Source organism: Urtica dioica, chromosome 5 (genome assembly GCF_054948205.1).
Source record: "Urtica dioica subsp. dioica isolate 48M chromosome 5, U.dioica_male_clone48M_v1_H2, whole genome shotgun sequence".
Lineage (NCBI taxonomy): Eukaryota > Viridiplantae > Streptophyta > Magnoliopsida > Rosales > Urticaceae > Urtica > Urtica dioica.
Window position 1 is genome coordinate 39,460,119 of NC_142760.1, and position 27,676 is coordinate 39,487,794.

At 38.2% G+C, this 27,676-nt stretch overlaps 2 protein-coding genes, 3 long non-coding RNA genes and 2 pseudogenes across 9 annotated transcripts; 5 read left to right on the top strand and 2 right to left on the bottom strand.

Annotated features, from left to right (window-relative positions):
- Window positions 1–6,648: 6,648 nt before the first annotated feature.
- LOC149398412 (uncharacterized) lies at window positions 6,649–8,210 on the bottom strand. Its single transcript, XM_089614587.1, has 2 exons — window positions 8,031–8,210; window positions 6,649–7,947 (listed from the first exon to the last, which is right to left on the bottom strand). Exons 1-2 carry the CDS (start codon window positions 8,208–8,210, stop codon window positions 6,649–6,651), a joined length of 1,479 nt encoding a protein of 492 aa, XP_089470713.1.
- Window positions 8,211–11,031: 2,821 nt separating this feature from the next.
- Window positions 11,032–12,246, top strand: LOC149398413 (proteasome subunit alpha type-3-like; annotated as a pseudogene). The gene is made up of 4 exons (XR_016296983.1): window positions 11,032–11,087; window positions 11,589–11,690; window positions 11,760–11,916; window positions 11,986–12,246. The product of XR_016296983.1 is annotated as a proteasome subunit alpha type-3-like (transcript).
- Window positions 12,247–14,249: 2,003 nt separating this feature from the next.
- Window positions 14,250–14,736, top strand: LOC149398414 (uncharacterized). Its single transcript, XR_016297186.1, has 2 exons — window positions 14,250–14,397; window positions 14,467–14,736. It is a non-coding gene; the product is annotated as an uncharacterized LOC149398414 (long non-coding RNA).
- A 1,086-nt stretch (window positions 14,737–15,822) lies between these two features.
- Window positions 15,823–16,232, top strand: LOC149398415 (uncharacterized). The gene is made up of 3 exons (XR_016297020.1): window positions 15,823–15,934; window positions 16,033–16,082; window positions 16,158–16,232. It is a non-coding gene; the product is annotated as an uncharacterized LOC149398415 (long non-coding RNA).
- Window positions 16,233–16,649: 417 nt separating this feature from the next.
- LOC149398416 (proteasome subunit alpha type-3-like) lies at window positions 16,650–23,259 on the top strand. Of its 3 annotated transcripts, XM_089614739.1 has the most exons (7): window positions 20,330–20,394; window positions 21,577–21,645; window positions 21,820–22,119; window positions 22,202–22,275; window positions 22,362–22,580; window positions 22,650–22,806; window positions 22,876–23,259. In XM_089614739.1, the coding sequence occupies exons 3-7, from the start codon at window positions 21,892–21,894 to the stop codon at window positions 22,945–22,947; spliced, it is 750 nt and encodes a 249-aa protein (XP_089470865.1). In that variant the 5' UTR covers window positions 20,330–20,394; window positions 21,577–21,645; window positions 21,820–21,891; the 3' UTR covers window positions 22,948–23,259. The 3 variants fall into 3 exon arrangements, with proteins under 3 accessions (XP_089470866.1, XP_089470864.1, XP_089470865.1); XM_089614740.1 differs by lacking the exons at window positions 20,330–20,394; window positions 21,577–21,645 and adding an exon at window positions 16,650–16,851 and having other exon boundaries at window positions 21,861–22,119; XM_089614738.1 differs by lacking the exon at window positions 21,577–21,645 and having other exon boundaries at window positions 20,269–20,394.
- Window positions 18,321–19,470, bottom strand: LOC149398417 (uncharacterized). The gene is made up of 3 exons (XR_016296897.1): window positions 19,069–19,470; window positions 18,889–18,951; window positions 18,321–18,562 (listed from the first exon to the last, which is right to left on the bottom strand). It is a non-coding gene; the product is annotated as an uncharacterized LOC149398417 (long non-coding RNA).
- Window positions 20,302–27,463, top strand: LOC149398418 (proteasome subunit alpha type-3-like; annotated as a pseudogene). Its single transcript, XR_016297019.1, has 6 exons — window positions 20,302–20,394; window positions 26,146–26,441; window positions 26,520–26,593; window positions 26,680–26,898; window positions 26,968–27,124; window positions 27,194–27,463. The product of XR_016297019.1 is annotated as a proteasome subunit alpha type-3-like (transcript).
- The last annotated feature ends 213 nt before the right edge of the window (window positions 27,464–27,676 follow it).

Sequence of the window (27,676 nt, forward strand, 5' to 3'; positions counted from 1 at the left end):
GTGACGAGTGTCCACTGATATAGTCAGTTCGTGATCAAGATCCTCCAGGTTCAACCCGTGTCAAGAGAAGTCAATTTTTTCCGTTATACTTCTCTTGATACATATCAGCCCTAAGCATTGTTGCTTTCCCAGCGAAAGATTCTTTCGAACGTTACTTACTTCGAAAGTGCTAGCAATCTATCGGTTCTGGAATCAACCCTTGGGTGAGTGAACATTAACCTTTTTTCAGGAAGGCTGGATTCCGTATCTGTAAATCATTTCCCACTCGAATCATGCTCAGAGAAAACTCCCAAGACATAAGCTGTGATTAGCATGAATAGCCTTTTAGCGAATGAGTCAAAGAGCTCAGCAACATAACCCAGTGTCCATGATCACTTCAGGATTTAGATCAAGTCTCACTGTGACCATCATAGTGGCCTCGGTTAGTGTGTCGTAACGGTCCTTAAACGACACATCTACACCAAGACCTGTCCAGGTCGTACACTTACCACAAGTGTAGAATGCTCCCACATAGTGATCAGCCTTCACCTATGTGATCCACATATATGACTTTAGATATAGCTTTCCAAGCGTATATCAGTCATCGACCTCGTTTTAGCTCACCGCCCGAACTCAGGTGCCCAGCACGTGACTCAGTTTAATACGGAGGCTATGGAAGATAGTTGTTATTGATTCTAACTGTTTAGAACTCAAACCACTAATCATATAATGCTAATAAAGTTATCTTATTATCAAATTTAGTAATCATTTATTCATTATCTTCAAGTGGGCAATATTCTTAACACGGGTGCAGTGTGATCTTGGCCGGCTACTGTGACGACCCGACTTTTCGGACCGTCATACTAAGCTAAATTCTTTACTTAAAAAAAAGTGGATAATTTTTTTTTTTTTAAAACATCATTTCATTTATTTGTAAAATTTAGACTTTAAAATAAACAACCTTGAAAATAACCAACATTTGAAATCTTACAAAAACATTATTTGAATGTATGAGAAATACTTCATTCGGAATTCCAAACTAAAGTAGATGGTTGAAATATTCAGCGGAAATAAAGCCATAAAAATTCAACTTCAGTTTTTTTTTGAAAAACTAATTAAAGTTGGAAAGTATCTTAAGCATAAAAATCTCAAACCGAGAGTTTAGAAAATTTCGTAGCGGAAGTCTTTTAAATAAGCGAGCGGAACCACAACCCAACCCCTTAGCCATCGAACGCCGCTGATCCACCCTCCTCACTTATTTATTTGTTGCTTACCTACAATACAGACGAATACACATAATATGAGCTAACGCTCAACGAGAATAACTATAACTCACAAAATGATGAGTAATGCGATGCATGATCCGGTTATTAGTGTTTTAAATTCTAATAGTGTCATGGTCTTTCGTATCATAAGTCTTATCATGTTTTATTCGGGGTGCCCCTAGAGTAGTCGTACCAATTTCAGTGTACATTTTGGAAACGAACTACGGGGCTGCGACCTCCCATAGTTCGCACCATCTAATAAACATATCATATGAGAAAACTCCCTTTATGAGCCCGTAGGTCGGCTCGAGAGAATTCTCTTAATACCTCCGTAGCTCAAGGCGGTACGACTCTCTTACTTATCTTATCACTTGATTATTTGCGTTACATACAAAGATGACATATGATATAAACATAAACGAAACATGCTAATAAATAGAACATGTTATGCCAAAATTGTACTAAACTCATACATAAACTCATCATAACAAGTCATAACATAATAATCACAATTCACTCAATGACATATACATGCACATAAGAGATATCACACCATCAATCATATAACACATATTAACCAATTCAGATCACACACTCATCGTAAATTAATTTTAAACTAATCCGTATTGTAGTGAGATTATTCTCACCTTGTTTCGGGAACGTGCGACTTTAAACAATCGAACGATCGGAAAACGTATTTTGCTCGGGACCTAAACGAAAGAATGACAATCAGGTCCTAATAATCAATTCTGAACATAGTCAGATTTCTGGAAAAACCCAAAGACGATGCTCATTAGTAAAAAGACGAAAATGCCCTTCGCCCGAAGATTTCGGCTAGAAAAATAATTTCCAAGAAAAATTCTGGAAAAATTCCAAAGAACAGGAAATAAATGTTTAAACATTTTCTTCTTCAGTGGCAGTGCCAAAATCAGACTCTAACATGACGAAAACTAATTTAAACGTTTATTATCTAAAAAAAGAGATTTAGAGAAAACGGGACAGATCTGAGCGCTGTTAAAATAAATACTAACAAAAATACTTTCGGTGACAGAAAACTCCTAATTATTTTTATACATAACAATAACTAATATATGTGTCTTGTATAAAAATTTCATACCAAAATAAGTTTTTCAAGTATTTTAAACAAATTACAAAACATGCTATTTGAAACAGAAATAAAAAGTCTGCACGTTGATCATAATTGATTTTTAGAAAAAACACGGTGCGTCCAAAAATTTCGAAATTTAAAATACATATTACTAACATCTTGAATATTTTGTTATAAAAATATCAAATAAAAATTCGTTTTATAGTTATTTTATTAAAATCAACACACGCTGTTGGGATCATTAAAAAAAAAAAGTTCTACGTACCGATGGTAAAAGATTTTTAGAATAAAAACGGTTTATCCAAAAATCATGAAATTTTAAACATGTATCAATAACATCTAAAGTATTGGTGTCTAAAAATATTGTCTCAAGGTAAAATTCGTAGCTATTTAAAACAAACACGTTTTCTTTCTGCCCTGAAATTTGATGAAATCAAAGCATGTTTAGCTTTAAAATTCTTTAGAAATAAAAATAATCACTGAAAAGAAAATACCCAAAATGGTGAAAGATTAATATTTTCGAAAATACCTTGAGAGTTGTGAAAACGTTGCCGGAAAAAGTCCTACGGCCTTCGAAAGGGGGTGGTGGATGTTATAATATGGTGGCTAGGTTTTCTTTGAGTTTTGAGGGGATCATAAAATGGAAGAGAATGTAAGAGTGTAAAGGAGAGAGGAGGATTCTCACAACGTCAGAGAATGAGGGAGAATGCTTAAGCGTGAAAAAAAATTTGAATCAATGTAATATTGATTTGCCAAGAAAACTGCAAGGAAATTCGTATCTTAATTGGCCATAATGAAATGACAATTAATGAAAAAGAACTGATTTCCGAAATCTCCGTTGTAAAAATGGTCACGTAACTTTGCTCTTTTATATTTGATACTGCTCTTTTATATATGATACGGTGGACATTTCCTTCTCCACTCAAACATAATTATATATATATATATATATATATATATATATATATATATATATATATATATAAACAAAATAGTAAATAAAGTCAACCCAATAAAGTGATATAAATACATGGGTATATATATATATATGGCAACGTAGGCATATATGTAACAGTATAAATATATCACACGATTCAACTAACGTGACTAGTGTATTAATCAACTAATATATGTACATGTATGTATAGCTATTTAATCATAAATTTTAAGTAACGTAGCTTTAAACTACAAAAGAAAAAAATAATAAATAAATAAATAAACTAAAACTTTAAGCATATCACCCATATAAATAAATAAATAAATAAAAAACAAAGTATACATAATACTTAGACTTATATCTTAAATAGAAAATTCACATTTCACCAAAATTATATTTCTTTGATGACTAAGTTTTGGGGTTTCACAATCTCCCCTACTTATTGGAATTTTCGTCCCGAAAATTAATATAAAGACCGAGACAAAACACAAGAACTCTTACTTGACAACACTAAGCTTCTAGGAATAGTTTGAGATATCGCAATCTCATATCATCCTCGCGCTCCCAAGTGGCCTCTTCGATTTTATGATTCCGCCAAAGTAGCTTAACTAACGGAATCACCTTGTTCCTTAGGATCTTTTCTTCATGATCAAGAATTTGTACTGGCTTCTCTTCATGTGTCAAGTCTTCGTGTACATCGAGAGGCTCTTGCATTAGCTCATGATTTGGATCGGGCAAGTACTTTTTGAGCATCGAGACGTGGAACACATTGTGCACCGATGCTAACTCAGGATTCAGAGCTAGACGTACGGTAGGCCACCTTTCCGATTCTTTCTGTGATTTCGAAAGGGCCAATGTACCTTGGGCTCAATTTTCCCTTCTTGCCGAATCTCATTACACCCTTGAGAGGTGCTACCTTTAAGAATACGAAGTCTCCTACTTGAAATTCCAGTGGTCGCCTCCTCTTGTCAGCGTAGCTCTTCTGTCGGCTTTGGGCAGTTCCCATTCGATCTCGTATCTTCTTGATAGCTTCAGTTGTGTCTCGAATAAAATCTGTCTTCTCAAGGCTATTTTCTCCCGATTCGAACCAGTGAATCGGGGATCGACACTTTCTACCATAAAGAGCTTCATATGGGGCGACGCCGATTGAAGCTTGGTAGCTATTGTTGTATGAAAATTCAATAAGTGGTAGCCTCTTATTCTAACTCCCACCAAAATCCATGACACATGCTCGTAGCATATCTTCTAAGGTCTGAATAGTCCTTTCGGATTGGCCATCCGTTTGGGGGTGAAAGGCAGTACTGAACTTCAGTTGTGATCCCATAGACTTTTGCACACACCTCCATAAGTTAGAAGTGAAGCGACCGTCACGATCTGAGATGATGGACAAAGGAACGCCATGCAATCTCACTACGTTATTAACGTATAGCTCAGCCAACTTCTCCACGGAGTACGTGACTTTCATCGGTATGAATCTGGCAGATTTGGTCAAACGATCCACCACTACCCATATAGCATCATAACCCTCAATTGTCTTAGGTAAACCAACCACAAAATCCATTGCGATTTGTTCCCACTTCCATTCAGGAACCTCGATTGGTTGTAACTCTCCAGCTGGTCGTTTATGTTCGGCCTTCACTTTTTGGCAGGTAAGACATTTACTGACGAACTTTGCAACGTCGCCCTTCATTCCGTTCCACCAGAAGTGGTCTCGGAGGCCTTGATACATTTTCGTGGAACCTGGGTGAACTGAATATGGAGTCTCATGTGCTTCGGTCAAAATCTGCCTTCGTAACTCATTTTCGTTTGGTACACAGATCCTTCCATCGAAAAAGAGTACATCATTCTCTGCAAGAGAAAATTTTGACTCCTGACCTTCCACTGCATTGTCCTTCAACCTTGATATCTCAGGATCACGTCTTTGCGCTTCTTTGATTCTCTCGAACAAATCCGATTTTAAGGTCATGTTGGCTAATCCCCAGGTGACAATTTCAACTTCCATGTTGTTGATTTCGCCAACAAGTTGAGGAGATAATGCATGCATCATCGATAGTCGAGCCTCATCTTTCCTACTTAACGCATCAGCTACCACGTTCGCCTTTCCGGGATGGTAATGGATACCACAATCGTAATCCTTAACCAATTCTAGCCACCTTCTTTGTCTCATGTTCAACTCTTTCTGAGTGAAAATGTACTTTAAGCTCTTATGATCGGTAAATATCTCACACCGAATACCATACAAGTAGTGTCCCCAAATCTTGAGGGCAAACACCACTGCGGCTAACTCCAAATCATGAGTAGGATAATTCCTCTCGTGGTTTTTGAGTTGTCGTGACGCATAAGCCACGACTTTGCCGCTTTGCATTAACACAGCACCGAGACCTGTCTTTGATGCATCCCTGTAGATAGACAAAGGTTCTCCACTTTCAGGGACTATAAGGATTGGAGCGGTGGTGAGTCTTCTCTTCAACTCGCGAAAACTCTATTCACACTTCTCGGTCCACTCATACTTCTTATCTTTCTTTGTGAGGGCGGTGAGTGGAGCGGCTAATGTAGAAAATCCTTCCACAAATCTTCTATAGTAACCTGCTAGACCGAGAAAACTCTTTATCTCTGTCACACTTCGAGGTGGCTTCCAATCATTCACGGATTCTATCTTGGCAGGATCGACGAAGATTCCGTCTTTAGAAACCACGTGTCCGAGAAAATGCACTTTAAAATTCACAATTCGAGAATTTGGCATACAGTTGATGTTGTCTCAGCGTCTTGAGTGCAACTCGTAAGTGACCCTCATGGTCTTCGGCGCTCTTAGAGTAAATCAGTATGTCATCGATGAAGACGATAACAAACTTATCCAAGACATCGCTAAAGATCCTATTCATCATGTCCATGAATGCTGTTGGAGCGTTAGTGAGTCCAAAAGGCATGACAGTGAATTCGTAATGACCATAGCGGGTGCGAAAAGCTGTCGTCGGGATATCGTCATCTTTGACTTTTAATTGATGGTAGCCAGATCGCAAGTCTATCTTCGAGAAAACCTTCGCCCCCTGAGTTGGTCAAACAAGTCATCAATCCTTGGTAGAGGATTCTTGTTCTTGACTGTCACTTTATTTAGCTCTCGGTAGTCAACACACATGCGAAAAGACCCATCCTTCTTTTTGACAAATAGAACGGGTGCTCCCCAAGGTGAATGACTAGGGCGAATAAATCCCTTATCTAACAATTCTTGAAGTTGAGATTGTAACTCCTTGAGCTCGGCATGAGCCATTCGATAGGGTGCTTTGGAAATTGGACCGGTTCCAGGTAGCAACTCGATTGCGAAAGAAATCTCACGTTCGGGCGCTAAACCAGGGAGATCTTCAGGAAAAAACGTCAACATATTCCTTAACCACTAGCACATCTTGTGGTTTTGTTTCGACCTCCTTCGTCTTGTCCACCACCGACGCTAGGTATCCAGGACACCCTTTACTCATCGATCTCTTAGCTTGTAATGCTGACACCATCATCTTTGGTTTCTTGAGTGGTCTTCCTACAAAGGTGAACCTCTTCCCCGTCACCGGTTTGAAAGTTACTCTTTTTCGCCGACAGTCAATCACTGCATTATTCTCCACTAAGAAGTCCATACCCAAGATGACATCAAAATCTTTCATTTCTAAGACAATGAAGTCACTTTTTAGCTCTTGTCCATTTATAATTATCGATACCTCTTTGAGACAATATTCCGATAATAACATATCGCCATACGGTAAAGCCGTCCTGAAAACCTTCGTAGTTTTCACTACACTGTCGCCTAATCTCCTAGCCAGTTCTAACGAAATAAAGCAATGCGTAGCACCAGAGTCAAACAATACTAAGGCATCAAGATGAGCTATAGGAAGCTGACCTGCTACTACATTCGAAGAACTGGCTAAGGCATCGGCGTTGGTGTATGCGTAGATACGAGCTTGAGCTGGTGGTGGCATTTGGATGGATGTAGGTGCTTCCAAACTACCCAAAGAGATTTGTGGCCCTTCTAGTGCGGTCGGCATGTAGTTGAGTCGCCCGTTCTGATTTTGAGGCTGGTACTGTCCACTCTGAACAAAATTCGGCTTCGAGCAGTCCTTGAGGAAGTGACCCGGCTGACCACACTTGAAGCAGGTCACGGTCCTTCTCCGGCACTCTCTAGGATGTATCTTTCCACAAGTCTTGCATACTGGAAAATTTGTCCCCTCTACCTTGACCTTGTTGTTGGCGTTACCTCCGTTACCGGGATGAGTCCTTTTCTTCCCATTGCCTTTTCCATGGGGTTGCACCCTGAAGCCTTGATTGTTGCGGTTGAGTTGATGGTTACTTGGTTGGTTTGGCTTCTTATTGGAGTCGGGACCCTTGTTTCGAGCTCTATCTTCTTTCCGAGCCTTATAAAATTGGGCCCGTTCCTCCTTCACTTGGATCAAGTGATGCTCAGCTCGCATGGCACGTTCTAGACAATAGGCAACTATGGTAGCTGGCTGACTTCCACTATCAATGGCTAAAGCCAACTCTGGTCGGAACATGCTCATCATACGTCTGACCCTTTCGGTCTCCGTCGGAACCAAGTGTGGGCACAGTCTCGCCAATTGGTTGAACTTACTAACCGCCTCAGTCACGGTCATCGAGCCTTGTTTCAGCTCCGCAAACTCCTTTTGTTGAACATTCATTGCCCTCATGTTGAGATACTTCTTGGTGAACTCTTATAAAAGGCATCCCAAGACATAGTTCGCACATCCCTCCTTGTTGCCACTATTTCCCACCAGTAACGCGCGTCTTTCTTCATGACAAACGAAGCACATATGACCTTCTCCTGCTCGGTTATGTTCATGAAATTTAAGATCGTCTTGATCTCCGATACCCATTCGTCAGCTACTATCGGGTCGGTCGATCCTTCGAATTCTGGAGCCCTCATCCTCCTGTCTCAGAATTTCGACGATAGATTTGTCTCGTGATCTTTTCGTCAAATCCTTTTGTGGTGAAGTTGTGCAGGATACCTTCCTTCATTATGTTCCACTCCGTATCTGGGTGTTTCCTGATCTTCTCCTTCCAATAGGAAAGTGCTGGGACCTTAAGTTGGCATGCTGCCATACTGAGATGCAGAGGACCACATATCTTCAACAGGTGGAAACGTTCCTCCATGTTTGTACACCAAGAAAGTGCACAATCATCTGGTCTTCCGTCTCCGAAAAGTGTTGGAGGATTCGAGTTCATGAAAGCCTCAAAGGCCTTACGGTCGGCTTGAACCTCTCGGGTGGTTGTCCTCAAATTCTTCGACATAGACATCTAAGTGAAAAAAAAAAGACTAAGAAATAAACAAAATAAAACAAACTAACTTCCTGGAGTAGGGGATGCAGCCGTGTGATCGAATAGTGAGGGTGGTCGTAGGTTCATTGCTCTGATACCAACTGTGACGACCCGACTTTTCGGACCGTCATACTAAGCTAAATTCTTTACTTAAAAAAAAAAAGTGGATAATTTTTTTAAAAAAAAAAACATCATTTCATTTATTTGTAAAATTTAGACTTTAAAATAAACAACCTTGAAAATAACCAACATTTGAAATCTTACAAAAACATTATTTGAATGTATGAGAAATACTTCATTCGGAATTCCAAACTAAAGTAGATGGTTGAAATATTCAGCGGAAATAAAGCCATAAAAATTCAACTTCAGTTTTTTTGCAAAACTAATTAAAGTTGGAAAGTATCTTAAGCATAAAAATCTCAAACCGAGAGTTTAGAAAATTTCGTAGCGGAAGTCTTTTAAATAAGCGAGCGGAACCACAACCCAACCCCTTAGCCATCGAACGCCGCTGATCCACCCTCCTCACTTATTTATTTGTTGCTTACCTACAATACGGACGAATACACATAATATGAGCTAACGCTCAGCGAGAATAACTATAACTCACAAAATGATGAGTAATGCGATGCATGATCCGGTTATTAGTGTTTTAAATTCTAATAGTGTCATGGTCTTTCGTATCATAAGTCTTATCATGTTTTATTCGGGGTTCCCCTAGAGTAGTCGTACCAATTTCAGTGTACACTTTGGAAACGAACTACAGGGCTGCGACCTCCCATAGTTCGCACCATCTAATAAACATATCATATGAGAAAACTCCCTTTATGAGCCCGTAGGTCGGCTCGAGAGAATTCTCTTAATACCTCCGTAGCTCAAGGCGGTACGACTCTCTTACTTATCTTATCACTTGATTATTTGCGTTACATACAAAGATGACATATGATATAAACATAAACGAAACATGCTAATAAATAGAACATGTTATGCCAAAATTGTACTAAACTCATACATAAACTCATCATAACAATAATCACAATTCACTCAATGACATATACATGCACATAAGAGATATCACACAATCAATCATATAACACATATTAACCAATTCAGATCACACACTCATCGTAAATTAATTTTAAACTAATCCGTATTGTAGTGAGATTATTCTCACCTTGTTTCGGGAACGTGCGACTTTAAACTATCGAACGATTGGAAAACGTATTTTGCTCGGGACCTAAACGAAAGAATGACAATCAGGTCCTAATAATCAATTCTGAACATAGTCAGATTTCTGGAAAAACCCAAAGACGATGCTCATTAGTAAAAAGACGAAAATGCCCTTCGCCCGAAGATTTCGGCTAGAAAAATAATTTCCAAGAAAAATTCTGGAAAAATTCCAAAGAACAGGAAATAAATGTTTAAACATTTTCTTCTTCAGTGGTAGTGCCAAAATCAGACTCTAACATGACGAAAACTAATTTAAACGTTTATTATCTAAAAAAAGAGATTTAGAGAAAACGGGACAGATCTGAGCGCTGTTAAAATAAATACTAACAAAAATACTTTCGGTGACAGAAAACTCCTAATTATTTTTATACATAACAATAACTAATATATGTGTCTTGTATAAAAATTTCATACCAAAATAAGTTTTTCAAGTATTTTAAACAAATTACAAAACATGCTATTTGAAACAGAAATAAAAAGTCTGCACGTTGATCATAATTGATTTTTAGAAAAAACACGGTGCGTCCAAAAATTTCGAAATTTAAAATACATATTACTAACATCTTGAATATTTTGTTATAAAAATATCAAATAAAAATTCGTTTTATAGTTATTTTATTAAAATCAACACACGCTGTTGGGATCATTAAAAAAAAAAGTTCTACGTACCGATGGTAAAAGATTTTTAGAATAAAAACGGTTTATCCAAAAATCATGAAATTTTAAACATGTATCAATAACATCTAAAGTATTGGTGTCTAAAAATATTGTCTCAAGGTAAAATTCGTAGCTATTTAAAACAAACACGTTTTCTTTCTGCCCTGAAATTTGATGAAATCAAAGCATGTTTAGCTTTAAAATTCTTTAGAAATAAAAATAATCACTGAAAAGAAAATACCCAAAATGGTGAAAGATTAATATTTTCGAAAATACCTTGAGAGTTGTGAAAACGTTGCCGGAAAAAGTCCTACGGCCTTCGAAAGGGGGTGGTGGATGTTATAATATGGTGGCTAGGTTTTCTTTGAGTTTTGAGGGGATCATAAAATGGAAGAGAATGTAAGAGTGTAAAGGAGAGAGGAGGATTCTCACAACGTCAGAGAATGAGGGAGAATGCTTAAGCGTGAAAAAAAATTTGAATCAATGTAATATTGATTTGCCAAGAAAACTGCAAGGAAATTCGTATCTTAATTGGCCATAATGAAATGACAATTAATGAAAAAGAACTGATTTCCGAAATCTCCGTTGTAAAAATGGTCACGTAACTTTGCTCTTTTATATTTGATACTGCTCTTTTATATATGATACGGTGGACATTTCCTTCTCCACTCAAACATAATTATATATATATATATATATATATATATATATATATATATATATATAAACAAAATAGTAAATAAAGTCAACCCAATAAAGTGATATAAATACATGGGTATATATATATATATGGCAACGTAGGCATATATGTAACAGTATAAATATATCACACGATTCAACTAACGTGACTAGTGTATTAATCAACTAATATATGTACATGTATGTATAGCTATTTAATCATAAATTTTAAGTAACGTAGCTTTAAACTACAAAGAAAAAAATAATAAATAAATAAATAAACTAAAACTTTAAGCATATCACCCATATAAATAAATAAATAAAAAGCAAAGTATACATAATACTTAGACTTATATCTTAAATAGAAAATTCACATTTCACCAAAATTATATTTCTTTGATGACTAAGTTTTGGGGTTTCACAGCTACGACCACGACGGCCCTCAGCTCTACATGGTCGAGCCCTCCGGCGTCTCCTACCGCTACTTGGGCGCCGCCATCGGCAAGGGCCGCCAGTAAGCCAAGACGTACGTACCTAACTCTATACCCTTCCCTTCCATTTCATATATACATTCATTCATTCCATGGAATGACAGTGAGATTGAGAAGCTCCCTCTGTCCCAACTGACGTGCCGACAAGCCATTGTGGAGGTTGCCAAGATCATCTACTCCATCCACGACGACGTCAAAGACAAAGACTTTGAGCTCGAGCTCACCTGGGTCTGCGACGAATCCAACCGCCAACACCAGAAGGTAATATCGCAATCTCTGAATATCAGCTTAACAGTTACAAATGAATGGTGGTGCTTGTTTTTGTCTCAGGTTCCTCAGCACCTGTTTGAGGAGGCCAAGACCGCCGCCAAAGCTGCCTTGGAAGAAATGGATGCCGACTAAGCTTTTTCTCCATTGCTCTTTCTCTTTTTTTTTTTTTATAATTCCTCTAGTCATGTATAAGATGATGAACACACACTGAATTCTCCAATTTATTTCCCCTTTGTCGTCAACTTTGTTTTCCTGAAACCAATTGCACTAATCCATTCATTTGATTAGCCTATATACCTATACTAGCACTTCCTTTGCTAATTCGGTTTACTTGAAAAACCAATCTCATTCGAGTTGCACTTTGGATGAAACCACGGTTCAGGTATGTCTGCTGCTAATTTGGCACTTCATTATAAATGGCGTTTGGTTTTATTTTTAAACTTCAAATTATCCGTTGATATGGCACTCAAATTCTCAAGCCTGAGATTCGTAGAAATAAAGATTGACGACTCTTTTCCAACTCACTTGGTTTCCTGGTTTTTTAGAACACGCATGAGGATAGTGTTGGAAATTAAGTAACATTAAATAGGTGTTTTAATTAGCTCAATTTAATTTGTTCACTAAAAGACAAAATAGTGTGTTGTTGATTGAGAAAGTGAGTTTGTGTGTGGGAAAGAGTCCACATGGAACAAATACTAAGGTGAATGATAAAGTGACGATCTGGATTGGACGAAGTGACGAAGTCATTCCAGCTCGACTGGGAGAGGTCGACTGGACGAAGTGACGAAGTCATTTCAGCTCGACTGGGCGAGGTCGACCTCCATGTGAGCTCGACCCCAGGCGAGCTCGACCTCCAGGCGAAACGGCACGATCCGCGGGCTTCTCGCGACGATTCTCGCCAACGGTCGCGCCTCCTCATTTAGTAGTTATTTTTGGTTACCGTTCGAACCAACGGTCACGTCGCCTCGAAACGAAAGATCGTTTGGCCAACGGTCGTGTCGTTTGAGACTATAACCGTAGTTCGACCGAAACAGTGCGTCTGTTCGTCGAACCTCTTCGCGAACAGGTACGATTGCTTATATAATCCGACTTCGGATTCAGTAATCAATACAGGTTTTCGAACCAACTTTCTCTCTTCCCGAAACACTTATCCAGAAACACAGTTCTTGCTTATTTTTGGATTTTCACTTTGTCTTGGTGCAGTCCGAACTAGGCTTGTCGTATCCTGCGGTATTCTTGTACAGAAACCTTAAGACACTTTGGGGTACTCGAAATACTATAAGGAAAGCGTTCCTATGCGTGATTTAAGCCTCGACGTCTTCAATTTTGAAGAATTATCTAACAATCTTATAGTATCTTTTGCTATGGCTACCGAGGCGTCTGTTTCGAGTCTGAAAGTGATGAGCCAGGACTTCGTCAAGTTGGACCGCTTCGACGACACCAATTTCACCTGCTGGCAGGACAAGATGCGTTTCTTCCTCACCGCCATGAAGATCATCTATGTGCTCGACTAGACGTTGGAGCCCATCCCGGAGCCGACGGACAATGATGATGACGAACTCAAGGCAGACTGGAAGAAGCGTCAAGAGGACGAGCTGCTGTGCCGGGGTCACATTCTTAACACATTGTCAGACCGACTCTATGATCTCTACACCGACAATCCATCGGCGGTCGAGATATGGAAGGCTCTTGAGTACAAGTTCAAGGCGGAAGAAGAAGGTACCAAAAAGTTCCTTGTCTCGAGTTACTTTGATTTCAAGATGTTTGATGACAAGCCTATACTTGCTCAAGTTCATGAATTGCAAGTTATCGTCAACAAATTGAGAACTGTGAAGATAGATGTCCCGGAGTCTTTCCAAGTTGGTGCGATTATTGCGAAGTTGCCCAATTCGTGGAAAGGCTATCGAAAGAAACTTCTTCACAATACCGAGGACTTCTCTTTGGAACAAATCCAGAAACATCTTCGAATCGAGGAGGAATCGAAGATGAGAGAGAAGACGACGGATGCCGGTACTTCCAAGGCCAATGCGGTGAGCGCTAAAGGCAAAAGGAAGAGAAATGACAAGGAAGGTTTTTCGAGTTCCAAAAAGGACTCGAAGAAATTCAAGCATTTTGGCAAATCCGCGTCCGACAACAAGCCCGTGTCCAAGGGGTCCAAAGGGGGCTGCTATGTGTGTGGCAAACCCGGTCACTATGCTCGAGATTGTTGACACCGCAAGACGGAAGAGAAAGAGGTCGACGCCACTATGACCGATACTAACATAGTCGCTACGTTGAGCGAACTCATGGCGGTCAAAGGCAAGGTTCAAGGGTGGTACGATCGAGAAGCTCCCTCTGTCCCAGCTGACGTGCCGACAAGCCATTGTGGAGGTTGCCAAGATCATCCACTCCATCCACGATGACGCCAAAGACAAAGACTTTGAGCTCGAGCTCACCTGGGTCTGCGACGAATCCAATCGCCAACACCAGAAGGTAATATCGCAATCTCTGAATATCAGCTTAACAGTTACAAATGAATGGTGGTGCTTGTTTTTGTCTCAGGTTCCTCAGCACCTGTTTGAGGAGGCAAAGACCGCCGCCAAAGCTGCCTTGGAAGAAATGGATGCCGACTAAGCTTTTTCTCCATTGCTCTTTCTCTTTCTTTTTTTTTATAATTCCTCTAGTCATGTATAAGATGATGAACACACACTGAATTCTCCAACTTATTTCCCCTTTGTCGTCAACTTTGTTTTCTTGAAACCAATTGCACTCATCCATTCATTTGATTAGCCTATATACCTATACTAGCACTTCCTTTGCTAATTCGGTTTACTTGAAAAACCAATCTCATTCGAGTTGCACTTTGGATGAAACCACGGTTCATGTATGTCTGCTCCTAATTTGGCACTTCATTATAAATGGCGTTTGGTTTTATTTTTAAACTTCAAATTATCCGTTGATATGGCACTCAAATTCTCAAGCCTGAGATTCGTAGAAATAAAGATTGACGACTCTTTTCCAACTCACTTGGCCTCCTGGTCTTTTAGAACACGCATGAGGGTAGTGTAGATATTATGCTTGTAATTAGGCAACGTCACGAGGTTAATATCACGGTTTGTTTATTTCATTTTTCACCATTGTCGATAGTGTTGTTGGCATACTAGCTTTGTCAATGAGCATGTTTTTCAGCATTCATACTAGATTCACAATTCAACTCAGGGAAATATTTTTCACGGGTTCCTTGTGAATCTTGTTAAGTTCCATCATGAAGCTATCCCAGATCTTTAACAAATAGTATTAAGCCTAAATTTACCCTGAACTACCATTCCTTCAACATTCTCTCTCTCTCTCTCTCTCTCTCTCTCTCTCTCTCTCTCTCTCTCTCTCTCTCTCTCTCTCTCTCGTTTGTCTGTGTGTGTGTGTGCGTGTGTGTGTTTTTTTAAACAATTTACATTGGTCTGCCATTCCTTCAACATTATTGTTTTTGCTGAAATCGTTGATATATTTCCTATGTTTCAATGAAATGCCGTATCTATATACTGGATATAATCTTGTCTGACTACCACGCTTACTATCTATGTTGATTTCAAACTTCATATATCTCTATTAATTTGTTGAGTTCTAAGTTGCTAAAGTCCAAAATACTTTTCACACTTCTGTTTAGTACCGACTATCGATTATATTGGTGATATATCGATTATCGACGGATATATCGAAAAAAATCCTATAAAAATATATAAAATGTATATATAATTTAATGATACATATAACAATTATATTTTAAATAGATATATATATATATATATATATATATATATACACTAGATTATATTTTAACGCACGTGTTTAACTAAGTATTAATTTATATGTATTGAGTTCTGATTTCAAGTTTAAAAGATATTTAATTCATTTTGAAAAATTCATAGACGAAAACGCATATCTGTCTCATAACCAATTACTGCCCAGGCGGAGAGCTGTTCTTGCTTCTTGACCGACAACCAACAAAAGTCCTCAAGGAAGATGCTGTGAGGTAATAAAGATAATAATCCCTAATTAAATTAAAATGTTTTTATTGATTTATTATGCATTTATAAAATCTATCACAATTTGTGGATGATGTTATTGTAGATTTTATGCTTATGAGGTACTTGTTGCACTAGAGTACCGTCACTGCCAAGGTATGTCAATCACGCACTATGCAAAAAGCAACAATTGAGAACCTCTCATAATTTTATTTTTTTGTTTCGTCTTAGTTCGTCAGCTCGTCTCACCATCATCACGTCAGCTCGTCTCACCATCAGTTCGTCGGCTCATCTCACCATCAGTTCGTCAGCTCGTCTCATCATCAGTTCGTCAACTCGTCTCAGTTCGTCAGCTCGTCTTACCATCATCACGTCAGCTCATCTCATCATTAGTTCGTCAACTCATCTCACCATCAGTTTGTTAGCTCGTCTCACCATCAGTTCGTCAGCTCATCTCACCATCAGTTCGTCAGGTCATAATGTTTCAACTATCTTTTTAGACTGACTAATAAGAACAAATGTTTGAAGATGGTGGGGTTTGTATATTGGTGCAGCTACACAACAATGATAGTGAGATCTAGAAAGGAAAAGTTAAAGTGGTTGCTTAATTTCTTTGTAAATTTGGTTTCTCTGTAATGTGGAGTTAGGGTAGGATTAATCCATTGTTTATTTTGGGGCAGTGTGGGTGTGTGTATATACTGTTTGAATTAAAGAATATGTCTGGGTGGAGTTGTGGTGTGGTGTGGTGTGGTGTGGTTGATCGATTGTTTATTTTTGGGGTTAAGGTGTGTGTATATATATTGTTTGTACTTTGTAGTAGAAAATATATGGGAATTGAGGATACGGAATCGGAATTTGTCTAGAAATGTCCAGATAAAGTTCAGCTAATATTTTTTTGTCTTAATGGTTCAGTTAGGTAAAGTCAGTCTAGAAAAATCTCGAAGCATCGAGTAGTGTAAGGCACAATTGTAATTTTTATTTTATTTTATTTTTAATTGGATGGCAAGTATTGTAATTATTATAAATTTAAAGGGTATTTTCGTAATTTTCCAAAATCGCGTAACAGTAAAATGAGTCACGATGAACAGTAAACATGCACTTTCCTTTATATATATATATATATATATATATATATATATATATAATAATAATAATTGGATGGCAAGTATTGTAATTATTATAAATTTAAAGGGTATTTTCGTAATTTTCCAAAATCACGTAACAGTAAAATGAGTCACGATGAACAGTAAACATGCACTTTCCTTTATATATATACAAGCATCGTGCCCGCGCGTTGCCGCGGAAGTAATTGATGCATTTTTATAATGATAATTTTTGTATATTGTATACAATTTATTTTTGTGTCGTCATATGAAATGATTAAATATATGTGGGTAAATAATTTTTCTTCATATGGCTATATTTTTAGTGTTGAAAGTACAAAAAATATTATTGTAATGGAAATATTTCTAATTAAAAATATATATTTAAATTCTATTACCCTCTTCATTGTATTTTAATATAATTCAATTTTTATGAACATATCAATGAAATATGAAGTACATATAATTTTAATGATATATATATATATATATATATATATATATATTCATTGACCATATTATTACTAAGATAGGTGGTACAAAATGTATATGAAATGATCCACATACATCTACTTTAAAATGACACATCTACTTTAAAATTATAGCCAAACTATTAACATATTTAAGAAAATAGCCAATTGATCATGACAACATTCTAATATTCCAATTATACCCTTAGGTTAATATTATTAACTATCATAGTAAATAATATTATCCATAACAAAAAATTAGTAAATCTAATTAACAATAACAAAAACTACATTAAATCTTATTTGTCGTAACAAGAATAATAGTAAATCTTATTTACCGTAACAAGAACAATAGTAAATCTTATTTACCGTAACAAGAAAACAATAAATTTTATTTACCGTAATAAGAACTACAGTAAATCTTATTTACCATAACAAGAACAAAAGTAAATTTTATTTACCGTTACATTTTGTAGTTAATCTAACAGCAAAAGTATCAGAGATGATGATTAGTTAATCTAACGGTAAATATGATTTACTAATTATTTCCGTGAACAATTGAGGACTAACAATCCGACAGTAAATCATATTAACCATTGAGTAAATCATTCGTTTCTATGGTAAATATGACTAGTTAATCTAACAGTAAATACGATTTACTAATTATTTCCGTGAACAATCGTGGACTAAAAATCCGACAGTAAATCATATTAACCATTGAGTAAATCATTCGTTTCTATGGTAAGTATGACTAGTTAATCTAACAGTAAATACGATTTACTAATTATTTCCGTGAACAATCGAGGACTAAAAATCCGACAGTAAATCATATTAACCATTGAGTAAATCATTCGTTTCTATGGTAAGTATGACTAGTTAATCTAACAGTAAATACGATTTACTAATTATTTCCGTGAACAATCGAGGACTAAAAATCCGACAATAAATCATATTAACCATAACAAGAACGACCGTCGACTTCTTCCTCGACCTCGGCGTCGAATTCCGAGTGAAGTAACGAGGCGAGCGTGTCGAGCACGAGCCGCACATGATCGCCGGAGATCTGAAGCGTCCGGGAGTAATAAACACAATAAATTAACTAACCATCAAGTAGTAAATAAAATTTTATAGTATTAACTAACAAATTTATGACAACATTGATAGTAAATAAATGAAATTTTGGTAGTAAATAATATTTACTTTAGTAGTGAATAATGTTAAATATGGGTGTAAATAAATTTTTTTTTAATTAGAACTTGACTATTAATCTATACGAATTAAATAGACATTAATCATTATTAACTATAACTAGTATTCATTTTCATGTGAGGGTAAGTAATGTATGGCTGTGAAGTCAAGAAACGAAGTGACTAAAAAAAAAAAACTTACTTGTAACATTGAATCTCTCCGTTTGGCTAACTCGTTAATTTTCTCATACAAATCCTCTCGTTTCTACCAAAAAAAAAAAAATCAGAATCCAAAATCAAAAGTTCCAAAGAAACGACAAACGAAGAAGACGAAACAGTAAAATAAAAAAATAAAAAAAAACTCGAGCTTTAGATTACACACCTCTTTGTGGCGATGAAGAGACTTTCGCTTCCGATGTTTCCGCTTCGAGTCCGACTCGCTCGGCGAGAAAGAAAGCGGCGTCGCAGGGCTCGTTGCCTCAGCCTTGATTTTCGGCGGCGGAGGTGACCGAGAAACGACGCCGTTTCTCCTCGGAGGTCGTCGTTTTCGCGTCCGGGGATAGATCTCCTTCTTTTAAATCCCCAATCGGGGATGAACTCTGGAGAGCTCAAGTCTCGACGGAGAATAATTTCCGAAAGCTGAACCAAGATTTCGACCATAAAAAAAATTCTCGGAGGCGCGTGCGATGTCGGCAATCCTCCTCCACAAGCAGCTGACCCGCGGTGACTCGTACCTCTGGCCACGGTGGTGGGTGTTTCTGGGTTCTGATGAGTTATGGTAAAGGGTATAACTGGAATGTTGTAATGTTAGTTTTAGGTTTGGGCTATTTTCTTAAATAAACAAATAGTTTGGCTATAATTTTACGAGAGGTATATTATTTGGGCTAGATACTTACAAATCTCTAAATTTGTATATATAATATTATGCAGACCGTACATAAGTTCTCATGTCAAAGCCTTTTGATTTATCTTTAACATATTATTATATATAGGAAACTATTTTGCTTACGTTTATTGCTATGAAATATAAATAGGGTTTTCTCATATTTATAAGCATATACTCAAAAGAATTATATATATATATATATATATATATATAAAATAAAGTGTGAAATGCATATATTATTGCTTAAAAAAAATGCATTATATTATTCATCCATGAGAGCAAAATAAGGATTATATGTTTATGATTTGAATCTTTAAAAAAAATTATACTCCTATTGTAGAAAATGATTACGATTCTAAACCATACACTTTAAACATATTTGATGATGATTTAGTTTTTAACCATTATTATTTTTAAATAAAATTAAATCTTAAGTTTCCATCATATTACACGTCAAATAGATTTAAAATAAAAAGTAGTATGTATTATTTTATTAAAAAAAAAATTCCTGGTAAATTCACCCTCAATGTTAACATCTTTCATTTTATATATTCTTTTGTTTTTTCCTCCCACATTTTCTACATTCATATGTCTTTTTTTTTTTTTTTTTTTTTTCTTTTTTTGATTGATTTGTAGTAGTCTTCAATTATATTTTTGAAAAGGGTAATATTGTAAATATGTTTAAATTTCAGTGGCATACAGATGAGAGACATGGACTTAAGGTGATTCGATATGAAATAATTAGACAGGAAAAAACGTAAAAGATAGAGAGAGAGATCGAGAGGACGAAGAAGATAACTCACGGAAGATCGCCGATCTAAGGTGAATCTCCGACATATACTCTCTTCTTGCGGTCAGATAAATGCTTGAATTAGTTTGCAGGCTCTATTGATTATTGTTCTGAATGTTTTGGGTCGCAAGGGTTTTGAAATTTTGAGAGAATTGGGGTTTTTGAATTAGGGTTTAAATAAATACATGATTTTTATTAATTTTTTGGGGTTTTGACTTAGGAAAATTGGGGTTTTCTTCTGATGGAATTCGATTTCTCTACATGATTTTACAATTTTCTCCGAATTGTTTTCCTAATTTTTTTGTTTCTTCTCCGTCAAATTCGTTAGTAAGATGTTGGAATTTTTATCCTAATTTTTTGTTTCTTCTCCATCGAATTCATTGGTAAGGATGTTGGAGGTTTTATCACATTACTTCCTAAATTCATTTTTCAATCTTCTGCATGTGTCCAACTTGTTTTACATTATAGCTTATTCATTTGACTATCCTTCATATGTTGTGTTATGTTGATTCATTTAAAGGAAAAAAATTGTTCTTATATTGTTGGTGCTGAATCTGATTGGAACAAAACAATTTTTCATATAAAAAAGTGTGCTTATAAATTTTGACTATCTTTGATATGCTGTTATCTTTTGATTAATTTTTTCTTCGATTCCTTTACATATTACATATGTTATGTGTGTTAACGCTAATCAAGAGAACAAATTAGATGAAAATATATCATATCTTTATTTTCGAGAAATAAGAGGAAAATAAATTTTGAGTGGTAATAGCATAATGTAACAACTATCTTTCTAGACTGACTAATAATAAGAAGAAATGTTTGAAGATGGTGGGGTTTGTATATTGGTGCAGCTACACAACAGTGATAGTGAGATCAAGAAAGGAAAAGTTAAAGTGGTTGTTTAATTTCTTCGTAAATTTGGTTTCTCTGTAATGTGGAGATAGGGTAGGATTGATCCATTGTTTATTTTGGGGCTAGTGTGGTGTGTATATATACTGTTTGAATTAAAGAATATGTCTGGGTGGAGTTGTGGTGTGGTTGATCGATTGTTTATTTTGGGGTTAAGGTGTGTATATATATAGTGTTTGTATGCATTAGAAAATATATGGGAATTGAGGATACGGAAAGTCATTCGGATTGTGTCTAGAAAAGTCCAGATAAAGTTCAGCTAATATTTTTTTGTCTTAATGGTATAAATGTAATATTTACAGTTTCAAAAGACAAATCGTCAGTTATGTAAAGTCAGTCTAGAAAAATCTCGAACCATCGAGTAGTGTAAGGTACAATTGTAATTTTTATTCTATTTTATTTTATTTTTAGCTGAATGGCAAGTATTGGAATTATTATAAATTTAAAGGGCATTTTCGCAATTTTCTAAAATCGCGTAACAGTAAAATGAGTCACGGTGAACAGTAAACATGCGCTTTCCTTTATATATATATAATAATAATAAGGTGAAGAAGAAAGAAAAGGGGATTCAGACGCAGAGAAAGAGGTTTAGTGATTTGAATCTGAAGTGAGGAAGGATGAGCAGCATCGGGACAGGATACGATCTGTCGGTGACGACGTTCTCGCCGGACGGGAGAGTGTTTCAGATCGAGTACGCGGCGAAGGCGGTGGACAACAGCGGCACGGTGGTGGGCCTAAAGTGCAGCGACGGCGTTGTCCTTGGCGTCGAGAAGCTCGTCGCCTCCAAGATGATGCTCCCCGGCTCCAACCGCCGCATCCACTCCGTCCACAGCCACTCCGGCATGGTACTCTCTCTCTCTCTCTCTTGGGGTGTTTTAGGGTTTTCCATTTCCATTTCCATTTGAAATTGGAGTTATTGCATTGCAGGCCGTGGCTGGCTTGGCCGCGGATGGGAGGCAGATTGTGGCGCGCACCAAGTCGGAGGCAGGGAATTACCAGAGGTAAGTTGAATTGGTGAGTCAGTGAATGTGTGTGTGTTGATGAGATGAGATGAGATGATAAATGGATGGTGTGGGAATGGATGTAGCGTTTACGGAGAGCAGATTCCGGTGAAGGAGCTGGCGGAGCGGGTGGCGAGCTACGTCCACCTCTGCACCCTCTACTGGTGGCTGCGGCCGTTCGGGTGCGGTGTGATCTTGGCCGGCTACGACCGCGACGGCCCTCAGCTCTACATGGTCGAGCCCTCCGGCGTCTCCTACCGCTACTTGGGCGCCGCCATCGGCAAGGGCCGCCAGCAAGCCAAGACGTACGTACCTAACTCTATACTCGTCCCTTCCATTTCATATATACATTCATTCATTCCATGGAATGACAGTGAGATCGAGAAGCTCCCTCTGTCCCAGCTGACGTGCCGACAAGCCATTGTGGAGGTTGCCAAGATCATCTACTCCATCCACGACGACGCCAAAGACAAAGACTTTGAGCTCGAGCTCACCTGGGTCTGCGACGAATCCAACCGCCAACACCAGAAGGTAATATCGCAATCTCTGAATATCAGCTTAACAGTTACAAATGAATGGTGGTGCTTGTTTTTGTCTCAGGTTCCTCAGCACCTGTTTGAGGAGGCCAAGACCGCCGCCAAAGCTGCCTTGGAAGAAATGGATGCCGACTAAGCTTTTTCTCCATTGCTCTTTCTCTTTTTTTTTTTTTTTTTATAATTCCTCTAGTCATGTATAAGATGATGAACACACACTGAATTCTCTAACTTATTTCCCCTTTGTCGTCAACTTTGTTTTCTTGAAACCAATTGCACTCATCCATTCATTTGATTAGCCTATATACCTATACTAGCACTTCCTTTGCTAATTCGGTTTACTTGAAAAACCAATCTCATTCGAGTTGCACTTTGGATGAAACCACGGTTCAGGTATGTCTGCTGCTAATTTGGCACTTCATTATAAATGGCGTTTGGTTTTATTTTTAAACTTCAAATTATCCGTTGATATGGCACTCAAATTCTCAAGCCCGAGATTCGTAGAAATAAAGATTGACGACTCTTTTCCAACTCACTTGGCCTCCTGGTTTTTTAGAACACGCATGAGGATAGTGTAGATATTATGCTTGTAATTAGGCAACGTCACGAGGTTAATATTACGGTTTGTTTATCTCATTTTTCACCATTGTCGATAGTGTTGTTGGCATACTAGCTTTGTCAATGAGCATGTTTTTCAGCATTCATACTAGATTCACAATTCAACTCAGGGAAATATTTTTCACGGGTTCCTTGTGAATCTTGTTAAGTTCCATCATGAAGCTATCCCAGATCTTTAACAAATAGTATTAAGCCTAAATTTACCCTGAACTACCATTCCTTCAACATTCTCTCTCTCTCTCTCTCTCTCTCTCTCTCTCTCTCTCTCTCTCTCTCTCGTTTGTCTCTGTGTGTGTGTGTGCGTGTGTGTGTTTTTTTTAAACAATTTACACTGGTCTGCCATTCCTTCAACATTATTGTTTTTGCTGAAATCGTTGATATATTTCATATGTTTCAATGAAATGCCGTATCTATATACTGGATATAATCTTGTCTGACTACCACGCTTACTATCTATGTTGATTTCAAACTTCATATATCTCTATTAATTTGTTGAGTTCTAAGTTGCTAAAGTCCAAAATACTTTTCACACTTCTGTTTAGTACCGACTATCGATTATATTGGTGATATATCGATTGTCGACGGATATATCGACAAAAATCCTATAAAAATATATAAAATGTATATATAATTTAATGATACATATAATACTAGCTTGTACCACGTGCTAACGCACGTGTTTAACTAAGTATTAATTTATATGTATTGAGTTCTGATTTCAAGTTTAAAAGGTATTTAATTCATTTTGAAAAATTCATAGACGAAAACGCATATCTGTCTGATAACCGATTACTGCCCGGGCGGAGAGCTGTTCTTGCTTCTTGACCGACAACCAACAAAAGTCCTCAAGGAAGATGCTGTGAGGTAATAGAGATAATAATCCCTAATTAAATTAAAATGTTTTGATTGATTTATTATGCATTTATAAAATCTATCACAATTTGTGGATGATGTTATTGTAGATTTTATGCTTATGAGGTACTTGTTGCACTGGAGTACCGTCACTGCCAAGGTATGTCAATCACGCACTGTGCAAAAAGCAACAATTGAGAACCTCTCATAATTTTATTTTTTTGTTTCGTCTCAGTTCGTCAGCTCGTCTCACCATCATCACGTCAGCTCGTCTCATCATCAGTTCGTCAACTCATCTCAGTTCGTCAGCTCGTCTCACCATCATCACTTCAGCTCGTCTCATCATCAGTTCGTCAACTCATCTCAGTTCGTCAGCTCGTCTCACCATCATCACGCCAGCTCGTCTCATCATCAGTTCGTCAACTCATCTCACCATCAGTTCATCAGCTCGTCTCAGTTCGTCAGTTCGTCTCACCATCATCACGTCAGCTCGTCTCATCATTAGTTCGTCAACTCATCTCACCATCAGTTCATCAGCTCGTCTCAGTTCGTCAGTTCGTCTCACCATCATCACGTCAGCTCGTCTCATCATCAGTTCGTCAACTCATCTCACCATGAGTTCATCATCTCGTCTCACCATCAGTTCGTCAGCTCGTCTCACCATCAGTTCGTTAGCTCATCTAACCATCAATGACTATCCAAGTGACGAGCCTCTTCGAACTGTGCAATCCAAGCTCGATTTCTTCATCATACCAAATCAAGCTTGAGGGGGAGTGTAGAAAATCAGTTCGTAAACTAGTCTCACCATTAGTTCGTCTCAGTTCGTCAGCTCGTCTCACCATCATCACGTCAGCTGTTAGTCAGCTCGTCTCACCATCAGTTCGTCAGTTCGTCTCACCATCAACTCGTCTCAGTTCGTCAGCTCGTGTCACCATCAGTTCGTCTTAATTCGTCAGCTCATCTCACCATCATCACGTCATCTCGTCTCATCATCAGTTCGTCAATTCATCTCACCATCAGTTTGTCAGCTCGTCTCACCATCATCACGTCAGCTCGTCTCATCATCAGTTCGTCAACTCATCTCACCATCAGTTTGTCAGCTCGTCTCACCCTCAGTTCGTCAGCTCGTCACACCATGTCAGATCGTCTCACCATCATCACGTCAGCTCGTCCACCATCATCACGTCAGCTCGTCTCACCATCAGTTCGGCAGCTCATCTCACCATCAGTTCGGCAGCTCATCTCACCATCAGTTCGTCAATGCTATGCCATCCTTCTAGCATCAAAGTGTTGATAGAGAAAATTAGTACAACAATAGTCCCGCAAAGAACACTTGGTTCCGAGCACGGGGTCCCGAGAAGACCTAATCTCTAGGTAAGATTATATCTAAATACAGACGAATCTAGTAAAAGAGAACAAGTCTTCTCGGCACTGCGTGCTCGGAACCAAGTGCTCTTTGTGAGACTACTCTTGTACTACTTTTGTCCGTCAACTCATAATAAATGAACTAAGGCTAGGCTAGAATGCCGTAATTACTTTTGGTATTTTTTTTTATATAATTAATCTAAGTATAGCATGTTTATAATTTTTATTACAAAAAATAGCGTTTTTTTGTTGTTGTAATTTTCATTGTTTTGAAACGATTTAAAAATAGCCATTACTTTATAAATGTTACCCTCAAAACGCTATTTTTGTAATATTCCCGGTGGGAGTTTGCTAGGGAAAACGGGTTGTTGTGTTAGATAGTGGCTCTTGTACTTGTGGGCCTTCAGCCCATGTTTTGAAAGAAGTCCAGCCCTGAATGCGATCAAAGTTAGTGTAATATTTTTCTTGAAGAAAAAGAAAAGAGTTTGGGTACATCACTAAGGTGAAGAAGAAAGAAAAGGGGATTCAGACGCAGAGAAAGAGGTTTAGTGATTTGAATCTGAAGTGAAGAAGGATGAGCAGCATCGGGACAAGATACGATCTGTCGGTGATGACGTTCTCGACGGGAGAGTGTTTCAGATCGAGTACGCGGCGAAGGCGGTGGACAACAGCGGCTCGGTGGTGGGCCTAAAGTGCAGCGACGGCGTTGTCCTCGGCGTCGAGAAGCTCGTCGCCTCCAAGATGATGCTCCCCGGCTCCAACCGCCGCATCCACTCTGTCCACAGCCACTCCGGCATGGTACTCTCTCTCTCTCTTGGGGTGTTTTAGGGTTTTCCATTTCCATTTCCATTTGAAATTGGAGTTATTGCATTGCAGGCCGTGGCTGGCTTGGCCGCGGATGGGAGGCAGATTGTGGCGCGCGCCAAGTCGGAGGCAGGGAATTACCAGAGGTAAGTTGAATTGGTGAGTCAGTGAATGTGTGTGTGTTGATGAGATGAGATGAGATGATAAATGGATGGTGTGGGAATGGATGTAGCGTTTACGGAGAGCAGATTCCGGTGAAGGAGCTGGCGGAGCGGGTGGCGAGCTACGTCCACCTCTGCACCCTCTACTGGTGGCTGCGGCCGTTCGGGTGCGGTGTGATCTTGGCCGGCTACGACCGCGACGGCCCTCAGCTCTACATGGTCGAGCCCTCCGGCGTCTCCTACCGCTACTTGGGCGCCGCCATCGGCAAGGGCCGCCAGCAAGCCAAGACGTACGTACCTAACTCTATACTCGTCCCTTCCATTTCATATATACATTCATTCATTCCATGGAATGACAGTGAGATCGAGAAGCTCCCTCTGTCCCAGCTGACGTGCCGACAAGCCATTGTGGAGGTTGCCAAGATCATCTACTCCATCCACGACGACGCCAAAGACAAAGACTTTGAGCTCGAGCTCACCTGGGTCTGCGACGAATCCAACCGCCAACACCAGAAGGTAATATCGCAATCTCTGAATATCAGCTTAACAGTTACAAATGAATGGTGGTGCTTGTTTTTGTCTCAGGTTCCTCAGCACCTGTTTGAGGAGGCCAAGACCGCCGACAAAGCTGCCTTGGAAGAAATAAATGCCGACTAAGCTTTTTCTCCATTGCTCTTTCTCTTTCTTTTTTTTAATAATTCGTCTAGTCATGTATAAGATGATGAACACACACTGAATTCTCCAACTTATTTCCCCTTTGTCGTCAACTTTGTTTTCTTGAAACCAATTGCACTCATCCATTCATTTGATTAGCCTATATACCTATACTAGCACTTCCTTTGCTAATTCGGTTTACTTGAAAACCCAATCTCATTCGAGTTGCACTTTGGATGAAACCACGGTTCAGGTATTTTTTTCCATCTCTCATCAATATATTTTGTATATATTTTTTTTTCCAACTTGAATCTTGGTCCGCCAGGCAGCGACACGTGGAAGCCATTTTTTTTCCTTCCAATTTTGATTTTTTTTTTACTTCCGATTTTGATTTTTTTTTTTTTGCTCTCCAAT